Source organism: Mus pahari, chromosome 3, assembly GCF_900095145.1.
Source record: "Mus pahari chromosome 3, PAHARI_EIJ_v1.1, whole genome shotgun sequence".
Taxonomy (NCBI): Eukaryota; Metazoa; Chordata; class Mammalia; order Rodentia; family Muridae; genus Mus; species Mus pahari.
In genome coordinates this window covers 22,094,520-22,120,682 of record NC_034592.1, presented here as the reverse complement: position 1 = coordinate 22,120,682, position 26,163 = coordinate 22,094,520, and the positions used below count along the sequence as shown (strand labels likewise).

The 26,163-nt window shown below is 41.5% G+C and overlaps 1 protein-coding gene across 2 annotated transcripts; it reads left to right on the top strand.

Moving 5' to 3' along the window:
* The first annotated feature begins 215 nt into the window (after positions 1-215).
* Fbxw2 (F-box and WD repeat domain containing 2) lies at positions 216-25,756 on the top strand. Of its 2 annotated transcripts, none has more exons than XM_021192407.2 (8): positions 216-285; positions 391-499; positions 5,711-6,128; positions 17,679-17,873; positions 19,736-19,869; positions 22,241-22,327; positions 23,311-23,480; positions 25,093-25,756. In XM_021192407.2, exons 3-8 carry the CDS (start codon positions 6,026-6,028, stop codon positions 25,379-25,381), a joined length of 978 nt encoding a protein of 325 aa, XP_021048066.1. In that variant the 5' UTR covers positions 216-285; positions 391-499; positions 5,711-6,025; the 3' UTR covers positions 25,382-25,756. The 2 variants fall into 2 exon arrangements, with proteins under 2 accessions (XP_021048066.1, XP_021048064.1); XM_021192405.2 differs by having other exon boundaries at positions 5,619-6,128.
* Positions 25,757-26,163: the final 407 nt, after the last annotated feature.

The following is a 26,163-nucleotide window of genomic DNA, read 5'->3' as shown; positions in this document are numbered from 1 at the left end:
AAAAAAAAAAAAAGGTAGATAAGGAAAATAAACATTGTGCAAATCTAGAGGGCCACCTTGTCCAGGATCACAAGGTGCGAGCGCAGACAGGTGGTACGGCACAAACTCGACCTTTCTCCACCGTCGGGGCCATCCTTTCCCACGTACCCGGCGGGCAGAGCCGGAAGTAGAGCCGCTTCCGCCCGACGCTGGGCGCCGGAGGGGCGCGCGGAGATGACGCACGGCACCGGAAGCCGCTCCCCTGCCTGTGAGGCTGCGGACTCAGAGCAGCGGCCGTAGGTCCAGGTCTGTATTTGCGATTGGCCGGGCCGGGCCGGGCTGGACTGAATCCCCAGCGCCCGCGGCGTTGCTGACCCGCCGCCCCGGCCTGTCTTCTCTCTTTCCCCGCAGGCGCCATGGCTGTGGAGCGGACCCGGCCGCTGCGACGCTCTGGCGGCCCGAGCGCGCCTAGTCGGTGTGAGCCCGGCGCGAGGTCCCGGGCCCCGGGGCGCTCGCTCAGGTCAGTGCTGCGCGGAACACGGCTCCGGGAGCCGGGGACCAAGGGAATCACGAACGGGCTGAGAGACTCGGAGTTCATTTTAGACAGGAAAATTAGAGCTAAGAGTTCCTGCCTTCTGGTGCCTCGGTTTTTCTAGCCGCGAAACGAGTTAACATTGATGCCCCAAGGCTACCACTTTAAAGAGGATGAAAAGTGGACAGGTGGTTTATAAAATGCAGAACGTAGTAGTGTGTGTAGGAAGGCACCATGCTTGTGTGTATGCCTTGAAAACAGGTGTGGACTTGAGATGATGGTTCATTTTAAAAGGGGGAGAAATGACAGTATTAGTACTACATTACAACAGTAACTGGCGTTTAGTGTGGGCTTAGTGTGCCAGATACTGTGCAGAACGCTGTTTAATCCTCACAATCTTGTAGGTAAAACAGTACCAGGCGACAGTTTACAAGTGAAGAAATTTGGCTTGAAACACATGAAATGATTTGCCCATGGTTACCCAACAAGTGAAATTTCAGAGCCCGTGTTTTATAAACATTATTTGTATTCTTTCAAAGTTTTAAAAAATTAGTCTCCAAATTAATGGCTTTTAGGCCAAGGGTGGTTGTGGACTCCAGCAGTCCCAGCACTCCAGTCGGCTTTGTGAATTGTGAGACTAGTCTGGGCTTCACTGCAAAAGCCTGTCTCAAAAAAAAAAAAAAAAATTCTAAATATCACAAGCAAAAGAAGGAAAAGATCTTTACAATAGTGTAGTGACATGGTTTTAAATACAAAAAGATGTTTTGTTAAAAGGGACTTCATCCCTTTTCTCTCCAGTTCTCTCTTGAAGCATTATTTAATCAGCTTCCTGAATATTCACAGAATACTTTTATGTACACATAATCCTCTGTGTAGACCAGACTGGCCTCGAACTCACAGAGCCTGCTTCTGCCTCCGAGGGCTGGGATTAAAGGCGTGTATCACCACGCCTGGCCTGCCTTTTAACTAGTTGTGAAAGGGGAGGCAAAGAGGCAACCTTCCCAACAACAATGAGTATTTATCTTTTGTTCTTTAAAAAGATGATTTTTAGTGTGTCTGTATGTCTATGTAGGATGTTGGAGGGAGCATGTATGTGCCGGTGTGTGTGCGTGTGTGGTTTTGCGTGCAGCTTTATGGAGTCAGTTTTCTCCTTCCAAATTTACATGGGTTTTGGGTATCCAACCCCGGTTATCAGGCTTTTCGGTAAGCACTTTCACCCACTGAGCCATCTCACAGGCCTGAAGCCTTGATTCCTTACCTGCACAGGTTATGCAGACTAGAAGGAGGAGAAACATTCAGTTTGCACCCATAATGCCTTGCCTGTAGAAGATGCAGGCGTGGGAGTTTTGCTTTAGGCTGGTGGAGTCTGGGTACTACTGAGCTGCTGCTTTCCTTGTAACTCTGGTTGAGCCACCCTGCCTCTTGGGCCATAGACTCTTGGTTGGTAAGGGCAGTAGTAGTTTCATTTTCTATGAACCATGTTAAGATCAAGTGTGATATTTGTAGGCGCTGCTTCAATTATTAGGATCAACATAAATAAAATTGCTTAGAAGCAGAAACCAAATTCATGCTCTCATCTCCCAGTTTAGGAATGTTTATCATACTACACCTTTCCTCAGAGCTTTGTGATTGTTTCTGTTAAGGACTGCAGAACAAGTTAAATGTTTACATTGAGAAGGGTGAAAGGCACAAGGGGTGTGTGCAGAAAGAAAAGAGAGCCAAGGAAGCAGTTAGCAGCTTATGTTACCAGCTAGCGGCTTATTCACATCTCTGCATCATTTCTGATTCGTACACTGCTAAGTTAGAATAACTTCTGTTTTACAAATGGAAGCTTAGACATTAGTTGAGCATTCCCATGATCACACAGGAAGCGGCTGAATCAGCTTTTTAAAAAAAATGACTGGTTTAGCTCTTTTATTTATCCCAGCTTGCCTCTGTATCCAGCAGTCCTGGCTCTTCTCACCAGTGGGAAACACTGTTCTGGAGTTGGCTGTTCCATTGTTGAAAGGAATGCTCTGAGGATTAAAGGCACCTCCTCCTGTTGAATTGAAATCCCATTTCCTGAGGCTTCCTGTGTGCTGCCAGAACACAGTATTATTCCTAGATGCTCTGTGAACAAGTTCAACTTAGATCTGTGGCTTTAAGGAAGTTCCCTCCAAAACTAGTTGATTATTTTAGAAAAGTAAAAATTGGTGGGTTTTACTAGTACACTCTGCATAGTCAATGGTTTTAGACAGGTTCTGTGGGGGCACACCGAGGACTCCAAGTCAGGCCATTTGGAGCTAAATAATGATGACCTACCTCAGTAAAAGAGAAAGTGAAAACAAAACAAAAACCCAATGGCTCAGGTGCCCACCTCATCGTCTGGGGGACACTCTAAAAAGTAGGGTTTCTGGATGTGTTACAGAGGGACTGTACTAATCCAAAATAAAAGGTTCAGACAAAAGAGGCTTATTTTTGAGATGAGTTGGTAAACTTACGTGAATTGCTTATTTTTTTTAGCACGTAGAGAACTAGACCTTTCATATACATTAATATGTCCTTTAGTCCCAAACCTGATTTTAAATACTGTCTTCAAAAGCCCTTCCTGTTAAGTGGGGATGATGTGTTTGAAACATTTGGTTGAATCTACTAATATACTGGTTTTTGTCTGAAATGTTCTTGCCAAAGTAGAAACAGGAACCTGGATATTACTCACTTTAGTGAACAAAGTTGGAAGGTGAGACCTGACTTTACAGATCTAATCTAGGTCACATGTCAGAGAAGAACATTTATTTTCTCCCAGATTGAACATTTTTATTTTTTTAATTAGATGACAATCTTGTAAGTAAAGAGAAGAAAAAAAATTCCCTTCTTCAAAAGCCATGAAACTTTCTGAATATAATAAAAATCAAACTACATGCCCATGAAACTGTTACCCAATATCAGCATCTATCAACATACAATAATTTTTAAAATTAGTGTCCTTTTTCCAGTAGTTTAATCTTTTTTTTTTTCTTTCTTTCTTTCTTTCTTTTTTCAAAACAGATTTCTCTGTATGGCCCTGGCAGTCCTGGAACTCTTTCTCTGCCGACCAAGCTGGTCCCAGACTCAAAGACTAGCTTGGTCTCAAACTCCACCAGCCTCTGCCTGGAAAATTCTGTGATCAGAGGCATGTGGCATTAATCTTCATTGTAGAGAATATATTGACACCTGTTGATATATAAAGTACTTTAAAATTTCTTTGTCCCATTTAGCCCTGAAATTTTTGTTACTTTCCCCAAACTTAAAGTGGTATAATCAGGTAAACATAGTGTCAGCAGATCTTATTACCAAGTTAGATTCTTAGGAAAGAGAGAGAGGACTGCTTTTTCTTCCTCCTCCTTTACCTCCAGCGACTCCTACAGCCTAGGCTAGGCTAAACTAACAACATAGCCAGAGCTGGCCTTGAACCTTCAGTCCTCTTTACCTTGGCAATGGGGTTATAGGTGTGCCAGCTATTGTGCTGATCTGGAGAGATTCTATTCTGTTCTGCAGTTTCACTAGCTTTATGACCACAGGCATTTACTTAGCTTCTTGGGCCTGTAGTTTCTTCATTTGCAAAGTAAGAATGGCAAGTGTTTTTGGTGAGCATCCAGATGACTGTTTTGTTTTTTTGTTTTTTGGTTTTTTTTGCTTTGTATATTTGAAATGTGGTATTGCAATATTTCCCAGGTTGGTCTCTGACTTAGTTATCTTGTAAGGGCAGCCTCTAAGAAGCTAAGATTATATGTTTCACTGTGCCAGCATCATGGAGGTTATTAATTTGCTTTATCTTACAGGCTACAAGGACCCTCATGGCTCTGTAGGGAACACAGTTAAGAGCTGTCACTAGCTTATGTGACGCTTATAAAAGCAAATGGTAGCCTTTAGCAATCCACGTTCTAACAACAGTACTGTAAGGGAATGGAATACCAGAGTACCCGAGGCACACAGCTTAGTACACATTTGTTTTTTCTTTCTTCACATCTTTTTGCTTCAACATTTATTGTAGAACCCAATTTTGTGATCTGGGGTGGCAGGTCAGGTCATATCTAGTAGCATGACTGATACAGAGGTCACAGCTCCAGAGATTTGTGTGTTACATTCTGGTGCCATTCTTGTAATTTCCCAAATGGAAGTGCATTTAGTAAGTGTCTTAGTCAGGGTCTCTATTCCTGCACAAACATCATGACCAAGAAGCAGTTGGGGAGGAAAGGGTTTATTCTGCTTACATTTCCACACTGCTGTTGATCACCAAAGGAGGTCAGGACTGGAACTTAAGCAGGTCAGAAAGCAAGAGCTGATGCAGAAGCCATAGAGGGATGTTCTTTACTGGCTTGCTTCCCCTGGCTTGCTCAGCTTGCTCTCTTATAAAACCCAAGACTACCAGCCCAGGGATGGCACCACCCACAAGGGGCCTTTTCCCCTTGATCACTAATTGAGAAAATACCTTACAGCTGGATCTCATGTAGGCATTTCCTCAACTAAAGCTCCTTTCTCTGTGATAACTTCAGCTGTGTCAAGTTGACACAAAACTAGCCAGTACAGTAAGGAAATTACTAAGGAGGTAGTTTTATAATGGTTTGAGTGGAAGATTGTATGTAGACTAGAATACTTTTTATGAATGAATGTTCTATAAATCTTTTTGGTGACAGTGCATGTGGCATGTGTTAGACTTAAAAAGGAGCAAGTCACACACCGATGTATGTTCCTCTAACTTGTTTACTATATCATGATTTTTAAAAATATGTTTTCTGCTGGGCAGTGGTGGTGCATGCCTTTAATCCTAGCACTTGGGAGGCAGAGGCAGGCGGATTTCTGAGTTCGAGGCCAGCCTGGTCTACAGAGTGAGTTCCAGGACAGCCAGGGCTANACAGAGAAACCCTGTCTCAAAAAAAAAAAAAAAAAAAAAAAACAAGAAAAAAAAGTTTTCTTAGATGTATTTTCTTTTGCGTACATGGGAACTTTCAAATATAGCATATTAACTGTAAAGTAAGCATAAAGTTGTAATGCCAAATTTACATTAATTTTAATACTTCATTTATTATCAGTCTTGCTTGTACAATCTTTTTGAACAGAACTAATACAATATTTTGATGTGCCACAGGTAAATATTTCCATAACCTTATGGAGAGAAAGGACTTTGAGACATGGCTTGATAACATTTCTGTTACATTTCTTTCTCTGACGGACTTGCAGAAAAATGAAACTCTGGACCACCTGATTAGTCTGAGTGGGGCAGTCCAGCTCAGGCATCTCTCCAATAACCTGGAGACTCTCCTCAAGCGGGACTTCCTCAAACTCCTCCCCCTGGAGCTCAGTTTCTATTTGTTAAAATGGCTCGATCCTCAGACTTTGCTCACGTGCTGCCTGGTCTCTAAGCAGTGGCATAAGGTGATAAGTGCCTGTACAGAGGTGTGGCAGACTGCGTGCAAAAATTTGGGCTGGCAGATAGATGATTCTGTTCAGGACTCATTGCACTGGAAGAAGGTTTATTTGAAGGCTATTTTGAGGATGAAGCAACTGGAGGACCATGAAGCCTTTGAGACCTCTTCGTTAATTGGACATAGTGCCAGAGTGTATGCACTTTACTACAAAGATGGACTTCTCTGTACAGGTAAGGAGCCTGGGGGTGGAGGGTGGGGGAGGGGAAGCAGCGCCCTTTTTCTTTAATAACTTACAAGGGTTAATCCCTTTAAGCTCCTCCCTCTTGAGAAGAGCAAGTGTTGACTATATGGGATATTGGAAATGGCATTTCCTCTGATTAGATGTCCCCATTCCCCTCATACTCTTCCCCCTGGAGAAGAGTCATTTATATAAAGATTTATGAGGAGAGTTTTAGACATTCTCTCTAGTATAATGTGAATCAGAAAATTGTAGGCTACTTCTTATTTTGTTTCTTTAAAACATTTTACACTGGGTGTTGTGGTAACACATAACCTTTAATCCCAGCACTCAGGAGGAGGCAGAGGCAGGCGGATCTTTAAGGTCAAGGCCAGCCTGGTCTACAGAGTAAGTTCCAGGACACCAAATGATACACAGAGAAAACCAAAAAAAAAAAAAAAAAAAAGAAAAAAAATCCATTTTAGGTTTAGCAAGAATATTTTAGATGAATTATTTAAGCTGTCTGTGTTTGTTTCCTTGCCTTGAAAATAATGGGAAGGGACAAATTCTTTCCTTGCTCTAAAATCCTGTGACCCTAAGAATTCGATGTTCAAAGTTTGGACATGGCAACAAAGACAGCTGGATGGTTTTGGGTTTTGGGTTTTTTGTTTGTTTGTTTGTTTTTTGATTTTCATTTTGTTTTGGTTTTTCGAGACAGGGTTTCTCTGTATAGCTCTGGCTGTCCTGGAACTCACTTTGTAGACCAGGCTGGCCTCGAACCCAGAAATCCGCCTGCCTCCCGAGTGCTGTGATTAAAGGTGTGCACCACCACCGCCTGGCTCTTGGTTTTGTTTTTATGTTTTTGTTTTGTTTTTTTAAACCTTTTATTGATTGCTTCACATCATTGTGTCCCACTCATCTCCATTCCTTTGAATCCAACCTCTACCCTTGCAACCTCTCCACAAAAGACAATCTCACACACACACACACAGCATACACATCTCATGGAAGCTATAGCCTGTTATAGTATGTCCTACCATATATCCCTCTGTCCACCCATCTTCACTGGCAAATGTTCACTGCAATAAGTCTTTGGTCTGGTTTGAGGTCTCTGGCTTCTGTTGTGATGGGACTCCTCTTGCAATCCTGTTGTTGCCCTGTATCATGGCGATCCTGTAGCTTTAGATCAGCAAGACCAGCCCTTTCAGGTTTTCCAACAGTTCACAGATGATGTAGATTTTGGGGTAGGTCAACTCAAAGCCTTGGATCTGGGCCTGGGTGGTCGCTGGCCTGGTCACCTTGCCAGCTCTCCCACATCGGCACCACTAGGATGAGCTCTCCAGCACTGCTCCAGATAGGCCACTCATGGTGGCAAGAGGCAGGTCAGCTCTCCTGCTCTCATGCCCAGGGCTGGCTTACCTGCATCCAAGTCTCCAGAGCCAGCACCTCTGTGCTGCCCTGTTGAAGCACAGGGCCTACTCTCCCCAGTGCTAACAGCTGTATGTTTTTTACACTAGGCATTAAGTGACTGTGTGACATGCTGTTCTGTACAGTCCAAGAGTGAGCTACCATAGCAGTGCTTTCAGTATCAGATTTAGCACTTTAGACGTGTAGCATTAATGGAGCAACCTGACTGGGAGAGCAAACATAATATAACACTATCAAGTAGAGGGCTTATAAACTTTGAGCAGAAATCAACTGGAGAAGCCCCCTTGAGACAGCCATCTGGCTTTCTCAATTAAAAGAGTCCTATAGAGTGAGACTTCTGAGTAAATGGTAGCAGATGACATCAAATTGGATGCTAACAGCATCCCTAAGAAACTGACTAGGGATATTGAGACAGTTTGTATTTCCAATTTTCTTTCCAAGCATTCCAAGGGATAAGCTTGCCTGGCTGAACTTCTGCCTTTCCATTCCCACTGCCTTTCCATTCCCACTGCAGGCATTTTTATATTATTAACAGTAGTAAGTTTGGTTAGCAATAGCTTACCTTCTAGGCATTCTGAAGGATACAATCTTTTAAACACCCTTATTAGCTGCTTGCTGTTTTTTGTTTTGTTGTTTTTTCTTCTCTCAGTTATAGAGCCAGGGGGCCAACTTGTTCTTGAACAAGGTGCCTTGGAGGACCCTTGAAGTAAATGTTCTAGATGTCTTAGTCACTTTTCTATCGCTGTGATAAGACACCATGGCAGTACAACATAAAAGAAGGCATTTAATTTGGGGCTTATGGAGCCAGAGTCTTTGACCATGGCCGGAAGCACAGCAGCAGGCAGATAGGCAGGTACTAGAGTAGTAGCTGAGAACATGAGGCAGAAAGCTAACTGGGAATGGCTTGGGCTTTTGAAGCCTCAAAGCCCCCCCCCCCCCCCCCCAGTGAGATAACTCCCACAACAAGGCCACACATAATCCTTTGCAAAGAATTCTACCAAGTGGGGACCAAGTATCCACTTATGAGCGTAGAAGGAACATTCTCATTCAAACTACCACATTGCAGTACAGGACAGGAGAACCTTTACTCTCGGAGTTTACTTTCAACAATCTTAAAGCACATGACAGTGTACCCATATAATTGTTAAGTTTAAATTTTTGTGTTACTATAGAATAATTCTATAATAATGAGTGCATTTCTACAAATTATTCAGATACCTCTCTGCATCTAGGCACCATATTTGTTGTTGTTTGTCTTGCTTTGCTTTAAAAGACAAGTGTTTCTCTGTGTAACAGCCCTCCCTGGCTGTCCTGGAACTCAATTTGTAGACCAGGCTGGTCTCAAACCCACAGAGATCTGCCTGCCTCTGTATCCCAAGTGCTGGATTAAAAGCATTCACTGGCCTCCAACCCTGGCCTGCTTTCTTTTTTTTTTTTTTTTTTCTTTTTTAATTTTTTTATTTTATTGGTATGGGTATTTTGCCTGGGTACCATGTACAATGCTTGGTAGAGGCCAGAAGAGAGCATCAGATCCCTGCGACTGGAGTTAAAGATGATTGTGGGTCACTATGTGGGTGTGGGGAATAACCCATGTCCCTGCAAGAGCAGCCAGTGTTCTGGATTAACCTTGTTTCCAGCTTTAAAAAAGTTGGGGTGGGGGTGGGGAAAAGGGAGAGAAAAAGGGATTGAGATTTGAGATAGTTCTCATTTTTGTAGCCTTTGTTTCAGCCTCTGAGTCTGGGGGTTACTGGCATTCACAATTATACTCTGGTTCATCATTTCTTTTCATGTAGTAAAAGCTGAACTGTGGGCTGGGGAGATGGTGAGTGGTTAACTGTAAGGACTGGAGTTAGGGCTACCCAAAGCCTCAAAGATAGGAGAGCTGTGTGGCAGGCCATTTGTAATAGCAGCTTCCTAAGCAGACATGAAATCCCTGAGGCAAGATGATTCTATCATCAAGTCATAGGGGTGAGCCCTAGGTTTGACCCTAGGAGAGACCCTGCCTCATAAGGAATAAAGGTAAGGAGTGTAGAGGAAGATTCTGGACATTACCCCAAGGTCTCCACTTGTAAACATACATACACATACACACCCATACATGTAAGGAGGAAAAACCCTCAGTTATTTGTTGAAAAAGTAAGTTCTTTAGCTACTTGTAAAGTTAATATTTGTTAGTGGTCTCAAATCTGCATTTTTGTTTTCAGTGTTAAGGAAGGGGATAGGTACCCAGGGCCTGTGTATGCTAGCCATGTACTCCATGCTAACCCACATCCAGCCCCCCCCAAATCTTACTTCTTAAGATTAGTTTCTAAATGGGCATATGTTATTTTTTTTTATAATTCACCAGGTTTACACATGAAAATTATGTTGTAGCCTTTGAAATTGATTTAAAAAGTTGGTAGTTTGAAAGTTTTTGTTTTGTTTTTTGAGAGTGTTACTCTGTATAACCCTGGCTGTCTTGGAACTCTGTAGACCAGGCTGACCTTGAACTCAGAAATCCACCCGCCTCTGCCTCCAGAGTGCTGGAATTAAATGTGTGACCACCAATACCAGGCTTAGTTTGAAATTTCTTTTCTTTTCTTTTCTTTTCTTTTCTTTTCTTTTCTTTTCTTTTCTTTTCTTTTCTTTTTCTTTTTTTTTTTTTTTTGTTGTTGGTTTTTCGAGACAGGGTCTGTCCTGAAACTCACTTTGTAGACCAGGCTGGCCTTGAACTCAGAAATCCGCCTGCCTCTGCCTCCCAAGCGCTGGGATTAAAGACTTGCACCACCACCGCCTGGCCTAGTTTGAAATTTCTAATGGCAGCATGCATGAGACTTCACAAGTGAGAGAAATATGTGTTAAAGAATTATGTTTGTCTTTTAAGTATTTTTATGTGCATGTCTGTGTGCCTTGGAAAGGCCAGAAGTGTCAGATTCCCTAGAGCTAGAGTAAAGGCAGTTGTGAACAAGAAGCAAACTCAGTCTTGTAGAAGATCACTAGCATTCTTACCTATTGTGCTCTCTGTCCCACTGCTTATTTTGTTTCTTAAGATCTCTAGTTTTCATTGTGGGTAAACTGTGGAATCCTGAATTTGGCAGTGAGCTTATGGAGACTCTCAGATTAGCACTTTGAGAAAGCAGAGAGATGGTATTATCAGAGAAGGTGATGGCTAACAGTCAGCTGTACCGAGGGAATTCTCCCTGTGTTTTGCAGTTTATTTCAGAAAGATGAGAGATGAAACTAGTGGACTTTGTGATAGTCAATAGTTTACTTATTTTCTTATTTATTTAGAAAACAATGTAGGAGAAGCAGGGCAGGTCTTTGCTCAGAGGGTAAACATGCTCCATCAGGAAGATGACTTAATGTAGGTGAAAGTCTCCCTGAGCACTGTGCCAAGTCACAATAGTTGCCTTTCCAGAATGCAGCTTTGCTCTGTCATTACTGTGTGGGTAGGATTCAGGGATGGGGTGGCTAGATCTAATTTTGCAGAAGCCTCAAGTGTAGATTTTTGTGAAATGCACTAATTATTTTTCAGTATTAATCTTTAGATTTTAAGCACTGTTTCAGTAGTGTTGATCTTATGAACAGTAGGACTGCTTGAACTTACCTCTGGTTGAGTGAGAAAAATGAGAGCTCTAACAGATAAAGGATATGACTGAGGGTGTAGCTCAATAAAACTGTAGTCTTGTATGAACATAGTTGATGCCCCAACTCCACCCCCACCAAATAAAGAAAAGCTAGTTCCTATTTTTCAGACAAACAAGTGATTTCTGCATTAGGGAAAAGTTAGTGCTTGCTTTTATACATAGTATTTATTGATGGCCCTCACTGTAGCGGGCACTTTGAGTACTGCTTTCTCCAGAACATCATCCTGTTGGCTTTGCCTGTCAGCAGGCTAACAACAGTGCAGAAGCCAACATCCAGAAGTCCTGTTTGTGCATGGTTAGAGACCATATGATTCTCTAGCATCTGACATGGGAATTTCATATCTGTGAAGTAGGAACGGGGGGTTGGCCTCTCAGGGTCTCATAGCCAGAAAATCAGACCCTTCCACAAAACGCTTGGTTTCAGGAATTTTTTTTGGGGGGGGGGTGTGAGTCTTAGTGATCCCATAATTCTTGTATTTTGCATCCCTGCAAAGCCAACACCACATAGACAGCGCTGCAAGTTCTCCCCCTGGTCCCACCCACAGCTGTGGTGGCTTTTCTATGTGTTGGTGGTTAAACCTAGGAAGACACTTCCCTGATATTTATTTTCCAGCTGAGAATTCTTCGATGGTGTTTTCAGTTCAGGTTCTCCTTTTTCCAAAAATAAGGTTTTTACTTCCAAATAAATACCTGGCAGAGAACCATTATGAGTGAGTACCTTGTAAAGTGGAAGACAATATTTTTATGCCTTGTCTTAATATTGCAGGATATGTAGCATTCTTGGCCTCTGCCTAGTTGATGTCCAGTAATGCCCTTTAGCTGCACCATCCAACAGTTTCTGAAATGGACCCTTAGGAGATAACCATCCAGATTTCTTTCAGAGCCCTTAGGCTCTGAGCTGCCAAGTTAAAAGTCCTTTTTTAAAGATTTATTTATTTATTATATGTAAGTGCACTGTGGCTGTCTTCAGACACTCCAGAAGAGGGCGTCAGATCTCATTACGGATGGTTGTGAGCCACCATGTGGTTGCTGGGATTTGAACTCAGGACCTTTGGAAGAGCAGTTGGTGTTCTTAATCACTGAGCCATCTCTCCAGCCCCAAGTTAAAAGTCTTAACCTGCAGGGTGGGGGGAGGGTATAGGGGACATTCGGGATAGCATTTGAAATGTAAATGAAGAAAATATCTAATAAAATAAGTTAAAAAAAAAAAAAAAGAAATGTAATCATGATATGATTGATGTTCCCACTCCATGAAGAACTGAGAAAAGGTTTAATGGGTAAATGAAGCATCCCAAGAGTCCAGCAGCCCTGAAGTTGAGATCGGACAATGATAATATTAATAGTATCCACAAAATTTGAAGCATATTAATCATCTATTTCAGATTCTTTTGCTTATTTTTCAAGGCAGGGTTTTTCTGTGTAGCCCTGGCTCTCCTGGAACATGCTCTGTAGATCAGGCTGACCTCAAACTCAGATCCTCTGCCTCCTGAGTGCTGCTGATATTAGAGGCATGTGTCACCATGGTTGGCTATTTCTGACGTTTTTAATATAGTAGATTTGGCCTGAGAATGACAGACACATGCAGACCAAAGAAAGAACATGGGACTAAAAGATAAGGGAAAAGATGGTATATATTATTTCATCATTTGCAATCACTTCTTTCATATCTTCTTTCTCATTTCTTCCCTTATTTCTTTCTCTCTATGTGTCATTCTTTTCTTTCTCTCTAATATTTCCACTTAGTTAACAAGTATTGGATGAATAGGACATGGTACTGTATCTGAAGAAATAAAAATCTCTGATAAGTATGTTTCTATTTTACAAAGTCATTAATAAACTTACAAATAAAAATTTTAAAAAAAAGTCTTAACCCAATACAGCTTAGTTCAGGTTAGATCAGTCTAGAAATAAGGTACTAAGGAGAAATGTGATTTTTAAAAAATTAAAAAGGAATGTTTCAATGTAAGAGCAGCTGTTACACTGGACAGAACTTGATAGTGAATTGACTACTGTCAGAAATGGCTGGGTTTTCCAGCTCTGTCCTGGGATGATAGTAGTACTAAAAGCATGGTTAGAAAATGACAGTGGAATTGAGATAATAAAAGAAGTTCAGGGGGCTGGAGAGATGGCTCAGCGGTTAAGAGCACTGACTGCTCTTCCAAAGGTCCTGAGTTCAATTCCCAGCAACCACATGGTAGCTCACAACCATCCGTAATGAGATCTGGTGACCCTTCCTGGTGTGTCTGAAGACAGCTACAGTGTACTTATATGCAATAAATAAATCTTTTTTTTTTTTTTAAAAAGAAGTTTAGTTTGGGGTCAACTAAACTTATTTACTTGTTGGATATCTAAGTGGAGATTCCCAATGTATTTGGAAATACAGGGTGAGAGAAACACAAGAGTAACTTCCTAGCTTGAACAGTGAAACTTCTAAAATGATTTTTTTTCATTTGTATTTTATGTGTGTGGGTGCTTTGCCTGTATGTATGTCCGTACACCATGTGATCCCGGTGCCTGTAGGAGTCAGCTCTCCTAGGATTACAGTTGTGTGCTGAACCCCAGTCTCTGCAGGAGCAGCAGCAAGACCCCTGAGCTATCCAGCCCTCAAAGTCTAAGTTTTGAGCACATTAACTTACTCACATTTTAGATTTCTTTCTCCCTTCCTTCCCCCCACCCCCCTGTTTATTTGCCAGATGGAGATGTGGCTCAGTGGTTAAGAGCACTTGCTGTTTTTGTAGAAGACCTGGGTTCAATTCCCAGCACCTACATGGATGGTAGCTCACAATATCTTTAACAAGGGGTTCCAACACCCCTTTCTGGCTTCCACAGGCACTGGTACACAGACATCCATACAGGGAAAACAACTATATGCCAAAACCTTAAAAAAATTCCAAGTGTGTGTGTGTCTCTGTGTGTGTAAAGGTCAAATGACAACTCTGTGGAGCTGGGTCACTCCTGTCTTTCCACGGTTGCAGGGACTGAACTCATTAACACTCATCCATATAACTCCAGCAAGTTAGAACTTGAAAGTTTTTTTAAAACCACAAAATCTTTTCCTCAAACATACCAAAGCTTGGCTTAAAAGTAGAACTGGAGGGGCTGGTGAGATGGCTCAGCAGGTAAGAGCACCTGACTGTTCTTCCAAAGGTGCAGAGTTCAAATCCCAGCAACCACATGGTGGCTCACAACCATCCGTAACGAGATCTGACTCCCTCTTCTGGAGTGTCTGAAGACAGCTAGAGTAAGCTTATATATAATAAATAAATAAATCTTTTTTTTTTTTTCCAAGACAGGGTTTCTCTGTGTAGCCTTGGCTGTCCTGGAACTCACTCTGTAGACCAGGCTGGCTTCGAACTCAGAAATCCGCCTGCCTCTGCCTCCCAAGTGCTGGGATTAAAGGTGTGCGCCACCACCGCCCGGCTAAATAAATCTTTAAATCACTACCAACCTCTATGGCACCAGGCCCCCAGCTGATCCACAGATATACATAAAGACAAAAGTCCCATATCGAAAAAAAACGGTGTCAAAAAAAAAAAAAAAAAAAAAAAAGTAGAAGTGGGATATAGTTGAGGAGCTGGTTGTACCCAAGCCTGAGGCATGTTGCACGATTGTCTGCATGTTATGGAGCACAGCTGTAATCTCGGTGGATTTCATCTGAAATGTTTTCTCTTTTATGCCTTTGTATTTGCTGTGGCTTTCTTCTGTGTTTCCCACTACTGACCATGTGACTGATATTTCACCTTATTTACCTGTCAGACTAAGGGCATTGAGAGCAGGAAGTCCATGCCTGACATAGACATCTTACACAGTTGTTTACTGAATGAAATACCGGTTAAACACTGGTCATAGAGCAGAAGAACCTCATTCTTTCTGTGCTCTGCTGTGCTGCACAGGAGCCACGAGCTCTGCTGGGTTCTTGAACTGTGGCTTGTTTAGATTGAGTTATGAAATGGGAAATGCCAGAATATAAAAGAATAAAGAGTGCTGTGTTCATACGTCCATACTTTATTTGTTACATGTTGAAGTATTAGCACTTTGACAAACTGAATTAAATACTTTTCATTTTTCTATAAGTAACTACTAGAAGACAAATTATACATGGTTCCTATTGGGTACACTGTTGCAGACCAGTAGTTCTCAGGGTTGTCGATGGAGATTTGCCTGATAACCTTTCTGAGGTTATAGGGTTTTAGTTCCATGACTTTAAATGAGAATGCTTTAGCTTCCTGTCTGGGTGGGATCTGTCTTTCTATGCTTATTTCTACATTTTCTGTGGTATTGTAGAACAACTTACATAAAACCTTGCACCTGCTAGGCAGGCATTCCACCACTGAGCTGTGTCATCAGTGCTCTGTGTATTTCTAAAGATCCCTTGGTGATCCTAAAAGTTTCCAATTCATCACAAACCACCAGCAAACTCTACCCCTCATTTTATAGAGGGGAAACAAAGATCTAAATAGCTACATGTGAATGTCATGCCTATAGTCTTTGGCAAGGAAGAGTTATTTAGCCATCCTCTGAAATACTGCCTCTTAATTAAAGGTGGGATATTTTTTTCCACCCCTTGGTTTTCAAGACAGGTTTTCTCTGTGTAGCCCTGCCTGTTCTGGAACATACTATGCAGACTAGACCAGACTAGCCTTGAACTTGGAGATCCATGTGCTTCTGCCTTCTTTTTTGTTTTTGGTTTTTTGAGACAGGGTTTCTCTGTATAGCCCTGGCTGTCCTGAAACTCACTTCATAGACCAGGCTGGCCTCAAACTCAGAAATCCGCCTGCCTCTGCCTCCCAACTGCTGGGGTTAAAGGTGTGCGCCACCACGCCCAGCTTGCTTCTGCCTTCTAATCACTGAGACTAACAGTGTGTGCCCCCACTGCCCTGCTAGATTTTTTTTTTTTTTTTAAAGATCTCTTATGTGACGAGGGTTTTGCCTGCATCTGTATCTATGCCACCTGTGTTCTTGATACCCTCAGAAGCCAGATGAGGGCATCAGATCCCCTGGAACTGAAGTTACAGATGGTTGTGAGCTGCCATTTGGGCACTGGGAATTGAATCCAGAGCATCTGCAAGAATAGTATTTGCTCTGAACCTTAGAGTCATCTTTCCAGCCCCTAGTGGGGAGTTTTTGTGGCCGATTTTATTAAATCATTTCAGCCTTTGAAAACTGGGTTGTTGGTGCTTTCCTAGAATACAGTGTCCAGGATAGAATATTTAGTGTTCCTCAAAAATGTCTTTTGTTGAGCCTCTAAAAGTAAATTTTGAGACAAAATATAGTATTTGGGATTGTTCAATTAATAAAAGCTCAGTCCTGAAATTACCATCATGATTAGTGTAACCTTTTCATCAGAAGCCATGCTGAGTCCTACATTCTTGGTGAGGAACCCTTAAGAAAGAAGAGACACAGCCGGGTGTGGTGGTGCACGCCTTTAACCCCAGCACTCGGGAGGCAGAGGCAGGCGGATTTCTGAGTTCGAGGACAACCTGGTCTACAAAGTGAGTTCCAGGATAGCCAGGGCTATACAGAGAAACCCTGTCTCGAAAAACCAAAAAAAAAAAAAAAAAAAAAAAAAAAGACACACATAATAATGAAGCTGGGATCAGGTGGGGTCCTATAACCACAGTAACCCAGAACTTCAGTGTGTTTATTAGGTACAAAACACTGGAAAAATTACTTAGTCTCAGTAGGAGGTATCTTAGGCAGCCAGTCCCAGACTGAACAACTAGAAGATGCTGCACTTCTTAGTTTCTGTACACATTGGTCAGTTGTTTGTAAACACATTCATTCCCAAGGAAAACTTTGCTGTCCCTTTTAGTCCAGCCTGTATGTGGTTTTGCCAATTTACCATGGGCCAATTGGTCTTAGAGTCATCAACAGGCCTTGCTCGTGTCAAAATACACATTCATTCAGGACTTTACTCAGGGCTGCTTCTCCTTCCTTACAGAAATCAAACCAACTTTTTCCCACAGTATTTAAGATCTTTGTGATTTTATATAAATATTTGTGGGTAATTTATCCTTAGTATTCATTGAGGTTTCAAGATAACTCAAGAAATTAACCAGTTACCTTCTGTACCGAGTTCTCTGGCAATCTGAGGCTTACCTCTATCCCATCTTAGAATGCGCTGTGCTTTCCCAGTCAGCATTCCTTCAGGCTCAGGACCGAGGAAACAACTGTACAGGTGTAAACGTACAGCCAGAGGAAGATAAACCCAATCCAACTGGAAATTTTTAATAGCCAGACATTTATGAACTGTTTCATGTGGGAGCACAAAGGGGTATTTTATTTAATATCATCCTATAGCCAGAAAAAATTAAGGGAAAAAGACAAAAAGCTTGGATTCTATCTTAGTAAATTTAATGCCATTTTGAGGCCCAACACGTCTCAGTATCTTGTCTGCACTCTGGTTTAAAGAACTACAGAGGGGACAATGGAGCCCCTCTTTAGGGGGCAGACTTTCCTTCTTTAGGGTGTTATAGGTCATACTAACCTTCCTGGTTTTTCTCTTCAAGGGTCAGATGACTTGTCTGCAAAGCTGTGGGATGTAAGCACAGGGCAGTGTGTTTACGGCATCCAGACCCACACTTGTGCAGCTGTGAAGTTCGATGAACAGAAGCTTGTGACAGGCTCCTTTGACAACACTGTGGCCTGCTGGGAGTGGAGTTCCGGAGCCAGGACCCAGCACTTCCGGGGGCACACTGGGGCGGGTGTGTTCTCCTTTTTCAAGAGTCTTTACAATTACTTTAGTCGTAAGACTGAGAGTCAAATATTTAAGGTGGTTTTTTTGTTTGTTTGTTTGTTTTGGGGGGACTTGCTTACTTGCTTTTAATCTAGCATTTTCTCTTTTTAACCACTGAAGCTATTTTCCTGCAGTTAGTTACTTACATTTGGGATGTTTTGCTTTTCTTTAGCCTTGGAAATGCTCCTTATGTATGCTGGAAGGAGCAGCTGTCCTTCTCCCCCAGTGCATTTCTCTCTTGCTACATAGTCATATTTGTTTTTAGTGGATTCCACACTACTACACTTAGACATTTAGACTATTCCACTTACAAATTTAGAGCTGAAACACCCTGGGCAGAAGGTGGTTCACTGACTGTATGATCTTCACAGAGAACTTGCAGTTAGTGGTTGGCTGCTAAGTGAGTAAAACAAGCAACACCTTGGGCTATCATTATACCTTGTTTATACTGAGTTTCTTATGTTGTACCTGGTGCTTTGTATTTTTTTATATCTGACTCTCTTACAAAACACCCCTCCAATTAAACTCAAACATTTTTTTTATCTGTTCTTACTTAGAAATCTATGTAGTAGAACACACATTTGATCCCAGCACTTGGTAGACAGAGGCAGGCAGATCTCTGGGTTTGAGGCCAGCCTGGTCTACATAGTGAGTTCCAAGACAGCAGAGCTATATGGAGAAATCCTGTCTCAAAAAGCAAACAAAAGAAAAATCTATGGCTTAGTACAGACCCCATCTAGTAGAGTAATACCACATAGCTTAAGGACACCACAGCTGCTAGGTGATTTCATTCCTTACCTCTAAAAAGGTTTGATACTACTGAGCTTTTTTTTTTTTTTTTTTTAAGATTTNTTTNTTTATTATATGTAAGTACAGTGTAGCTGTCTTCAGACACTTCAGAAGAGGGGGTCAGATCTTGTTACAGATGGTTATGAGCCACCATGTGGTTGCTGGGGGTTGAACTCCGGACCTTCGGAAGAACAGTCGGGTACTCTTACCCACTGAGCCATCTCACCAGCCCACTACTGAGCTTTTAATCCATGCTTTTGCTGTCTGCTTTACCTCAAGTATCTTTATTTTCTTAATAAATTATACACATCCTTCATGTCCCAGCTCTAATACCGTGTCTTCTCTGAAGTCCTACCTGATAGCCCTGGGCGGATTAGTCATTATCTTCAGTGGTTCTCTAGCAACAGGTAACCTTTTTAAAAAAAAACATAACTTTTCCCTCAGAGTTTTTGAAGACCAGCATCCTCATCTCTAGGTCCCCAATATCCTTTTGAGTTTGATAGACATTTAAAAACAGATATTGAATATTCACTGTATGTTTTGAACTAGTTGCTAAGTGTATGATGTGAAGAAATTTAAGACACCACTGAATGGATGACTAAGCCTGACCTCTGAGATCCTTGTTTTCTCTGCCCTGGCCCTTTAGGCGCCTGAGTGTGCTTTACTATCATTGCAGATCTTAAAAGGGGTGTCTGGGCTGCTGTTTTCCCATAAACTATCTAACGTGTATGCGTGGTGTCAAGCACGCAGCTCTAAAAGGGGATGCCATCACTTCCATCTCGCTGAAGCTAACACAAATAGGAGAAAGTGAATTCTCCCAGTTATTCTCAAAGCTTTTTCAACCTTAGGATAAACTGTGGTAATAATAGTTTTGAAAAAAATTTTCTTTGTATCATAAAATTGCCAGTTTAGTAGTTCAGTTCTTAATGTGCCCTGGTTAGGAAGTTATGTATTTGTCCAGCTAAGAGAAAAAATGTTACTGTTTTTACAAAGATCCAGTGACAGTGAAGCATGTTTTTAACTTTCTGTTGTATGCACTAGTGTTCAGTGTGGACTACAGTGATGAACTGGATATTTTGGTGAGTGGCTCTGCGGACTTCGCTGTGAAAGTATGGGCTTTATCTGCTGGGACATGCCTGAATACACTCACTGGGCATACTGAATGGGTCACCAAGGTAGGAAGGCTCCCCGCGGATGGTAGACCTGTGTAAATTGTAGATAATTATATCGGAATAGATTCACTCACTGAGCATGATGGTATACAATAGTGACCAGCATGTAAAAGCCACTTTTATCTGGGTACAGTGGTACATGTTTGTAATCCTGACACTTAAAAGGCAAAGGCAGAAATACCGGGAGTACAGGACCAGCCCTGAGCTACATAAAGATAGATTCAGGAACTATAATATTTGTTTCAGAAAAATAAGTGTTTGCAAGATAGGGATATAGCTCAGTGGCAGATTGCTTGCCTAGCATGAAGCTCTGGGTTTGATCCTCAAGACAAAAAAAGACACACACACAGACACACACAAACAAAAACCAAAAACACAACGATGACTAAACAAAACCCCCATTACCAACAACAAAAAAAATTAAGTGTTTGTAAAATGTGAGATAGGGAGGGGGTAGGTATTCAGTGGTAGAGCCATGTACAAGGCTCTATGATCAAACCCAGCACCACCATGACAAAAATATAAGGGAAGCAAAGAAGACGGGTATTTAACAGAACATTGGGATGTTTTCTTGTTTTCAAAACAAAGCTGTTGTGTTTTAAATGCAGTATTGGTGAATGGTATGTTATGCAGACACACTTTTCTTAAGCACATTGTGCTATTTTCTAAGAAGCTGAGTATGTAAAAGTAAACAAAATAGACCTTGGCCAGATCCAATGGATTTTAATCTCATAGAAATGGTTATTAAGTAGAACTATCAAAGAGAACTCTGTATAATTAAGTTCTATGAAGGAGACATAGTGAATCATAAGGAACTCTAGAAACTAATTAGGACAAACATTTTGAGAAGGGCAGAACAAGGTGACTAGGAGATAGTTGTAGAAGCAGCAGATAAGAGTGTGGTTCATATGAAAGCACTGAAGGGCCAGCACAGCCATGCTATAGAGCTGAGAACTAGCCTCACATGAGTTAGTGACCATACTAAGGTTGGTAGATGCTAGAAGCATATTGGGAAAACCATTGGAGGTTGGTTGGACCATCTAAAATTTTCTCTGAATAGGTAAAAGTAAGATCAGGGCAAGAAGATAGGGAACTGCTTGTTCATTTGTTAAACAGAAATTGTTTATCATATGCAACTTTAGTGGGTGTGGTTTTAAGATTTTGCCTGTAATATGGACAGGTTCCCCCTTTCATGACCTGAGCTCTGTCATCTGTGTTTTAAGATTACTAAGACCTAACAATAACAGATGGCCCCAAGTGCTGTAGAATTTTGCTTTCTGTTACTATTGTTTTCATGGTTCTATTTGATCTTCATTGCATTTATTTGAAGTAAGGTAATGGGCATTTTACCTCGCATCTTACAAACGAATAAACTAAAAAGCAGCATAAGTCTGGAATATAGCTCAGTGGAAAGCTCTGGGTTCAGTTTTCAGCACTAAATGAATAATATACCAGCTACATGGTCTTTTCCAGGGCTGTAGTTCACCAGACCTCTGACCAGATTATATATTCTTATTCTGAGTTTGCTGCTTTTTCCTTTGTGGTGCACCTACTCATGAAAACAGATCATTTTTGTGTTTATCTGTTCATTTTTCTGTTCATCTGGACATTTTTCTGTTCATTATTTAAGAACTGGGTCTTTTTAGATGGCCATGGTTGACCTGGACTCAATATGTACACACCACAGTAGCCTTGTTCTCACAGAGATCTGCATGTCTCTGTCTTCCACTTGTTGGGGATTAAAGGCACACACTTCCACACTTGATTCCTTACATTTGAGTATTTGTATATGTGTGTGTATGTGTGTGTGTGTGTGTGTGTGTGTGTGTGCCTAATAACAGCAGAAATAAATAGTAAACCTGAATATACTACTGGAGGTCAGACTGGGGCCTGTGCATGGTAGACAAGTATTTTCCCATGTTACATCCCAAGTCCACACCTTACAATTTTACAAATTAGTCCTGATGTTAGCACTTCCAACTAAAGATAAGATTACATGCTCCCACCAGACTATGTGGCACATGCCAGCACTCAAGAAGCAGAGGCAGGCGGATTTCTGAGTTTGAGGCCAGCCTGATCTACAGAGGGAGTTCCAGGACAGCCAGGGCTACACAGAGAAACCCTGTCTTGAGAAGAAAAAAAGAAGAAGAAGAAAAAGAGAAAGAAAAAGAAAGAAGAAAAATGTTCCCACAGCTATTAACAGAATCTGGGTGTAGTAAAAATGTTAGAAGTTAAACCTAAAGATTCATATTATATATTCTAGTATATAACAATTTAAGCTCATTTTCAGATTTCAATTTAAAAACAATATAAAATTAGTACAGGAACAGAGTGAAAGGTTCTTTGTATAATGTAAAAATGCTTATGCTTGTAGGTGGTTTTGCAGAAGTGCAAAGTCAAGTCTCTCTTGCACAGCCCTGGAGACTACATCCTCTTAAGTGCAGACAAATATGAGATCAAGGTAAGTCTTCTCCCTCTGTAATTTATCTCATCAGAGAAAAAATTAGCATATAAGAACTAAAAAGGGAGACTACTGCCAGGGAGAAGTCTTTTTTTCCCCCCTTTCCTGAAACTAGTTTTTTTTGTGTATCCCTGGTTGGCTGTCCTGGAACTCACTCTGTAGACCAGGCTGGCCTCAAACTCAGGCATTCACCTGTCTTCTTCCCTTAAAGGCATATGCCAGCAGCACCTGGCAGTTCAAGTCATCTTACACCCATTGGAAATAATACGGTTCATCTGTCTGTATGCAGAGCAGTTTCTGTGGTCTGTAAAGGAAATAAATCCAGGAGGCTAGTCAGTACCCGGGTTTAGATTTCCAATACCCATTAAAAAGGCTAGGAATGGTGCTGAGGAGGCAGAGATAAGAGGATCCCTGAGACTTGCTGGCCAGATAACGTAAGCAAATCGAGCTGCAATCCGTGAGAGACCCTATTTTAGAAAATAAGGTGAGAGTGATTGAGGAAGCCACCCAACATCCACCTAGACTTCCATGTGAACTCCTGTGTACAAACACTGGCATGTACACACACAAGAGCAAGCACAGAAAGCTGTTTTCCACATATTCTGTTTCTTTTTGTATTTTCAGAGGGCTCAGCCATGTAGCCCAGACTGAACTTGTAATGCTCATGCCTCATACCTTCCTCAGTTTTTAGATAAACTTTGACTTGTTTTAATAGTTTGCTAATAATTTATGACATTCTTTTTTTTTTTTTTTTGCATTTTAAAACTTTCTTTACAGTGGGCATTATCTTTATTTAGAAAGATTAAATATTTTATCTAAGACCATATAGACTCAGGACTTAAGCCTATAACTCTTAACTAAAACAGAAGTCTTAGCACTATATTCCCTTTTTGTCTATTAACAGGTGCCACTTTTTTTTTTTCTTCAAGCCACATTGTATAAACACCAACTTTTCTTTAGTAATCATTATCCCTTTTTTTTAGATTTGGCCAATTGGGAGAGAAATCAACTGTAAGTGCTTAAAGACACTGTCTGTCTCCGAGGATAGAAGTATCTGCCTACAGCCAAGACTTCATTTTGATGGAAAATACATTGTCTGTAGTTCAGCCCTGGGTCTGTACCAGTGGGATTTTGCCAGTTATGATATTCTCAGGTAATGTTTCCTTGGGCCAGCATGTGCTCTGTGTTAATTAGGAAGTTTTATGCCCAACAAATGGTAAATGATAGGTTATGGCCCTCCCTTCCTAATGTCAAATTCAAATCTGGGTGGTGGGGTGGTCCTTTGAACCTCATTCTTGTTTTCTAGAACTTGTAATGGGAGGCCTTCTCTAGCCACACTCTGCTGTCTGACAGTAATAACGTGTTGTTTCCCTGTCCTGACATGCTGTTTTGCTTCCTCTAGCTCAGAGGTTCTCAATCTTCCTCATTTTGAGGTGACACCAGCCATAGAATTATTTCATTGCTACTTCATAACTATAATTTTTTGCTACTGTTAATGAATCGTAGACATCTGTGTTTTCCAGTGGTCTTAGACCCCTATGAAAGGGTTGTTCTACTCAAACACTGCTCTAGCTAATATCCTTGGCTGTTCTTGCTTTGCTGAGATTACCAGCCGCCCCTGTTCTAGTTGGCTCTTAGACATAAGCCAGTTGCTAGTGTCCTTGTTAACATCTAAACTAACCTCCCAACCAAAGGAGCCGAAGGAGGTTGCCATGGGAAAGTGTAGACTCCAAACAACATCTGACTTTTCCTGTCAATCTGGTGCTTGACACATGGAAGCTGCTTTGATTTTGTTTTTCTTTTTTCATTGGTGCAGATATTGCATTAGGTCTCCCATTTTGTGTCTTGATACTTGGGAACTGCCACCCTATGAAAGCTGTGACTGATTTCCCAACTTAGCCAGTTGTTTCTAAAACCTATGAATCCATTGTTAATAGATGCTTATAAATTCCCAGCAATTCTTACTATCTCTAGCTAGTAGTATTTTTAGAGAAAAAGCCATTTAGACTTGTCCTGAGGATGTATCAGGCTTTGGTACCTTACTAGTAGGAGCTGACTCTTTCATTCTGGTTTTCACCCCTAACTAACAGATTGTGTGAACTGCCTGGGTGTCAGTTTCTGAGTCTTAAGAGTGCAAGTGATTAAATAAAGTGGTTTTTATTATTTGAATTATAAGTTAACCTGTAGGATTCTTTCAAGCCTGGATGGATATTTTGTGTTTACCTTGCCTCTGCTTGTCTGTCAGAGGGCAGGTTTCTTCTTCCCTGCTTTTTGTAAGTAGGCTGATACCAGCCTACTTTTATCCTCATGGTTTTCTTTTAATCAAAAAAAAATTTTTTTAAGGTTTATTTATTTATTATATGTAAGTACACTGTAGCTGTCTTCAGACACTCCAGAAAAGGGCATCAGATCTCATTACAGATGGATGGTTGTGAGCCATCATGTGGTTGCTGGGATTTGAACTCATGACCTTTGAAAGAGCAGTTGGTGCTCTTAACCACTGAGCCATCTCTCCAGCCCTAATCAAAAATTCTTTTTTTTTTTTTTTTTTTTTTTTTGTTTTTCAAGACAGGGTTTCTCTGTATAGCCCTGGCTGTCCTCAAAGTCAGAAATCCGCCTGTCTCTGCCTCCCGAGTGCTGGGATTAAAGGCGTGCACCACCATGCCTGGCTCAAAAATTCTTATTAGCTCTAAATTAGCTTGGAGTTTTAAGTGTCCCCAGCAATGTTTCCTTTGCCTCATGACCCTGAACTCTCCTCCTTATAGGGTCATCAAGACACCTGAGGTAGCAAACTTGGCCTTGCTTGGCTTTGGAGATGTCTTCGCCCTGCTGTTTGACCACCACTACCTATACATCATGGACTTGAGGACAGAGAGCCTGATTAGCCGCTGGCCTCTGCCAGAGTACAGGAAATCAAAGAGAGGCTCCAGCTTCCTGGCAGGTGAAGCATCCTGGCTGAATGGATTGGATGGGCACAATGACACGGGCTTAGTCTTTGCCACCAGCATGCCTGACCATAGTATTCACCTGGTCTTATGGAAGGAGCATTGCTGACCCCAGGAGCTACCACCGCTGACTGACTTTGGGTGCCAGGGCTGCGGGTTTTGGGTGCAATGTCTGTGGCAGCCAACTGCATGAACCAAAGTTCTCACCTAAAGGTATCATCACGCAGTGCACAATCATTTATCTGTTTGCCAGGGCTGGGGCGGGGAGGGCTTGTTTTACTGACATACACCGCAGCATGCTAATGGGATACACCATTGACTTCATTTGTACTTAGTTACGTTGGTCAGTATAAGAGAGGTTGCATTTTTTGGATTTATCTTTCTGAGTGGAATATTGAGTAAAGAAAGTTAAATGATTCACTAATCTGCTAATTGGTTGCCCATAAAATCACATGGAGTCTGTTATTAAAGTTTTTTTCCAATAGCCTTTGTTCTTTGAAATTGAAGCAAAAGTACTAATGTTATAGCAACTCTTCTCACATGGGATTTAGATTTTACAAGAGCCATTGTTAAAACAACTTTGAATTCTGGACATTCATTAACTTTCTACTAGATCCCTTAATTCTACAAATGTCTTCCAACGCAGATCTGAGTCTGCTGGCTGACTGCACTGGGCTATCACCATAGTTCTTGGCAGAGGCAGAGCTGGCCATGTTAAGATAGGAAGGTTTTCTGAAGCTTTAGTTTACATGTGAAAAGCTGGTCCCTGACTGGCTGGTGGCACAGGTGACCTGGAGTGATAAAGAAAATAAGTGTCTGCATTACTTTAGTCATGTGCTTTTTTTGGCCTGTTTCCTCAGATGTGTAGACAGCTAAGATCCTCTAGGCTAA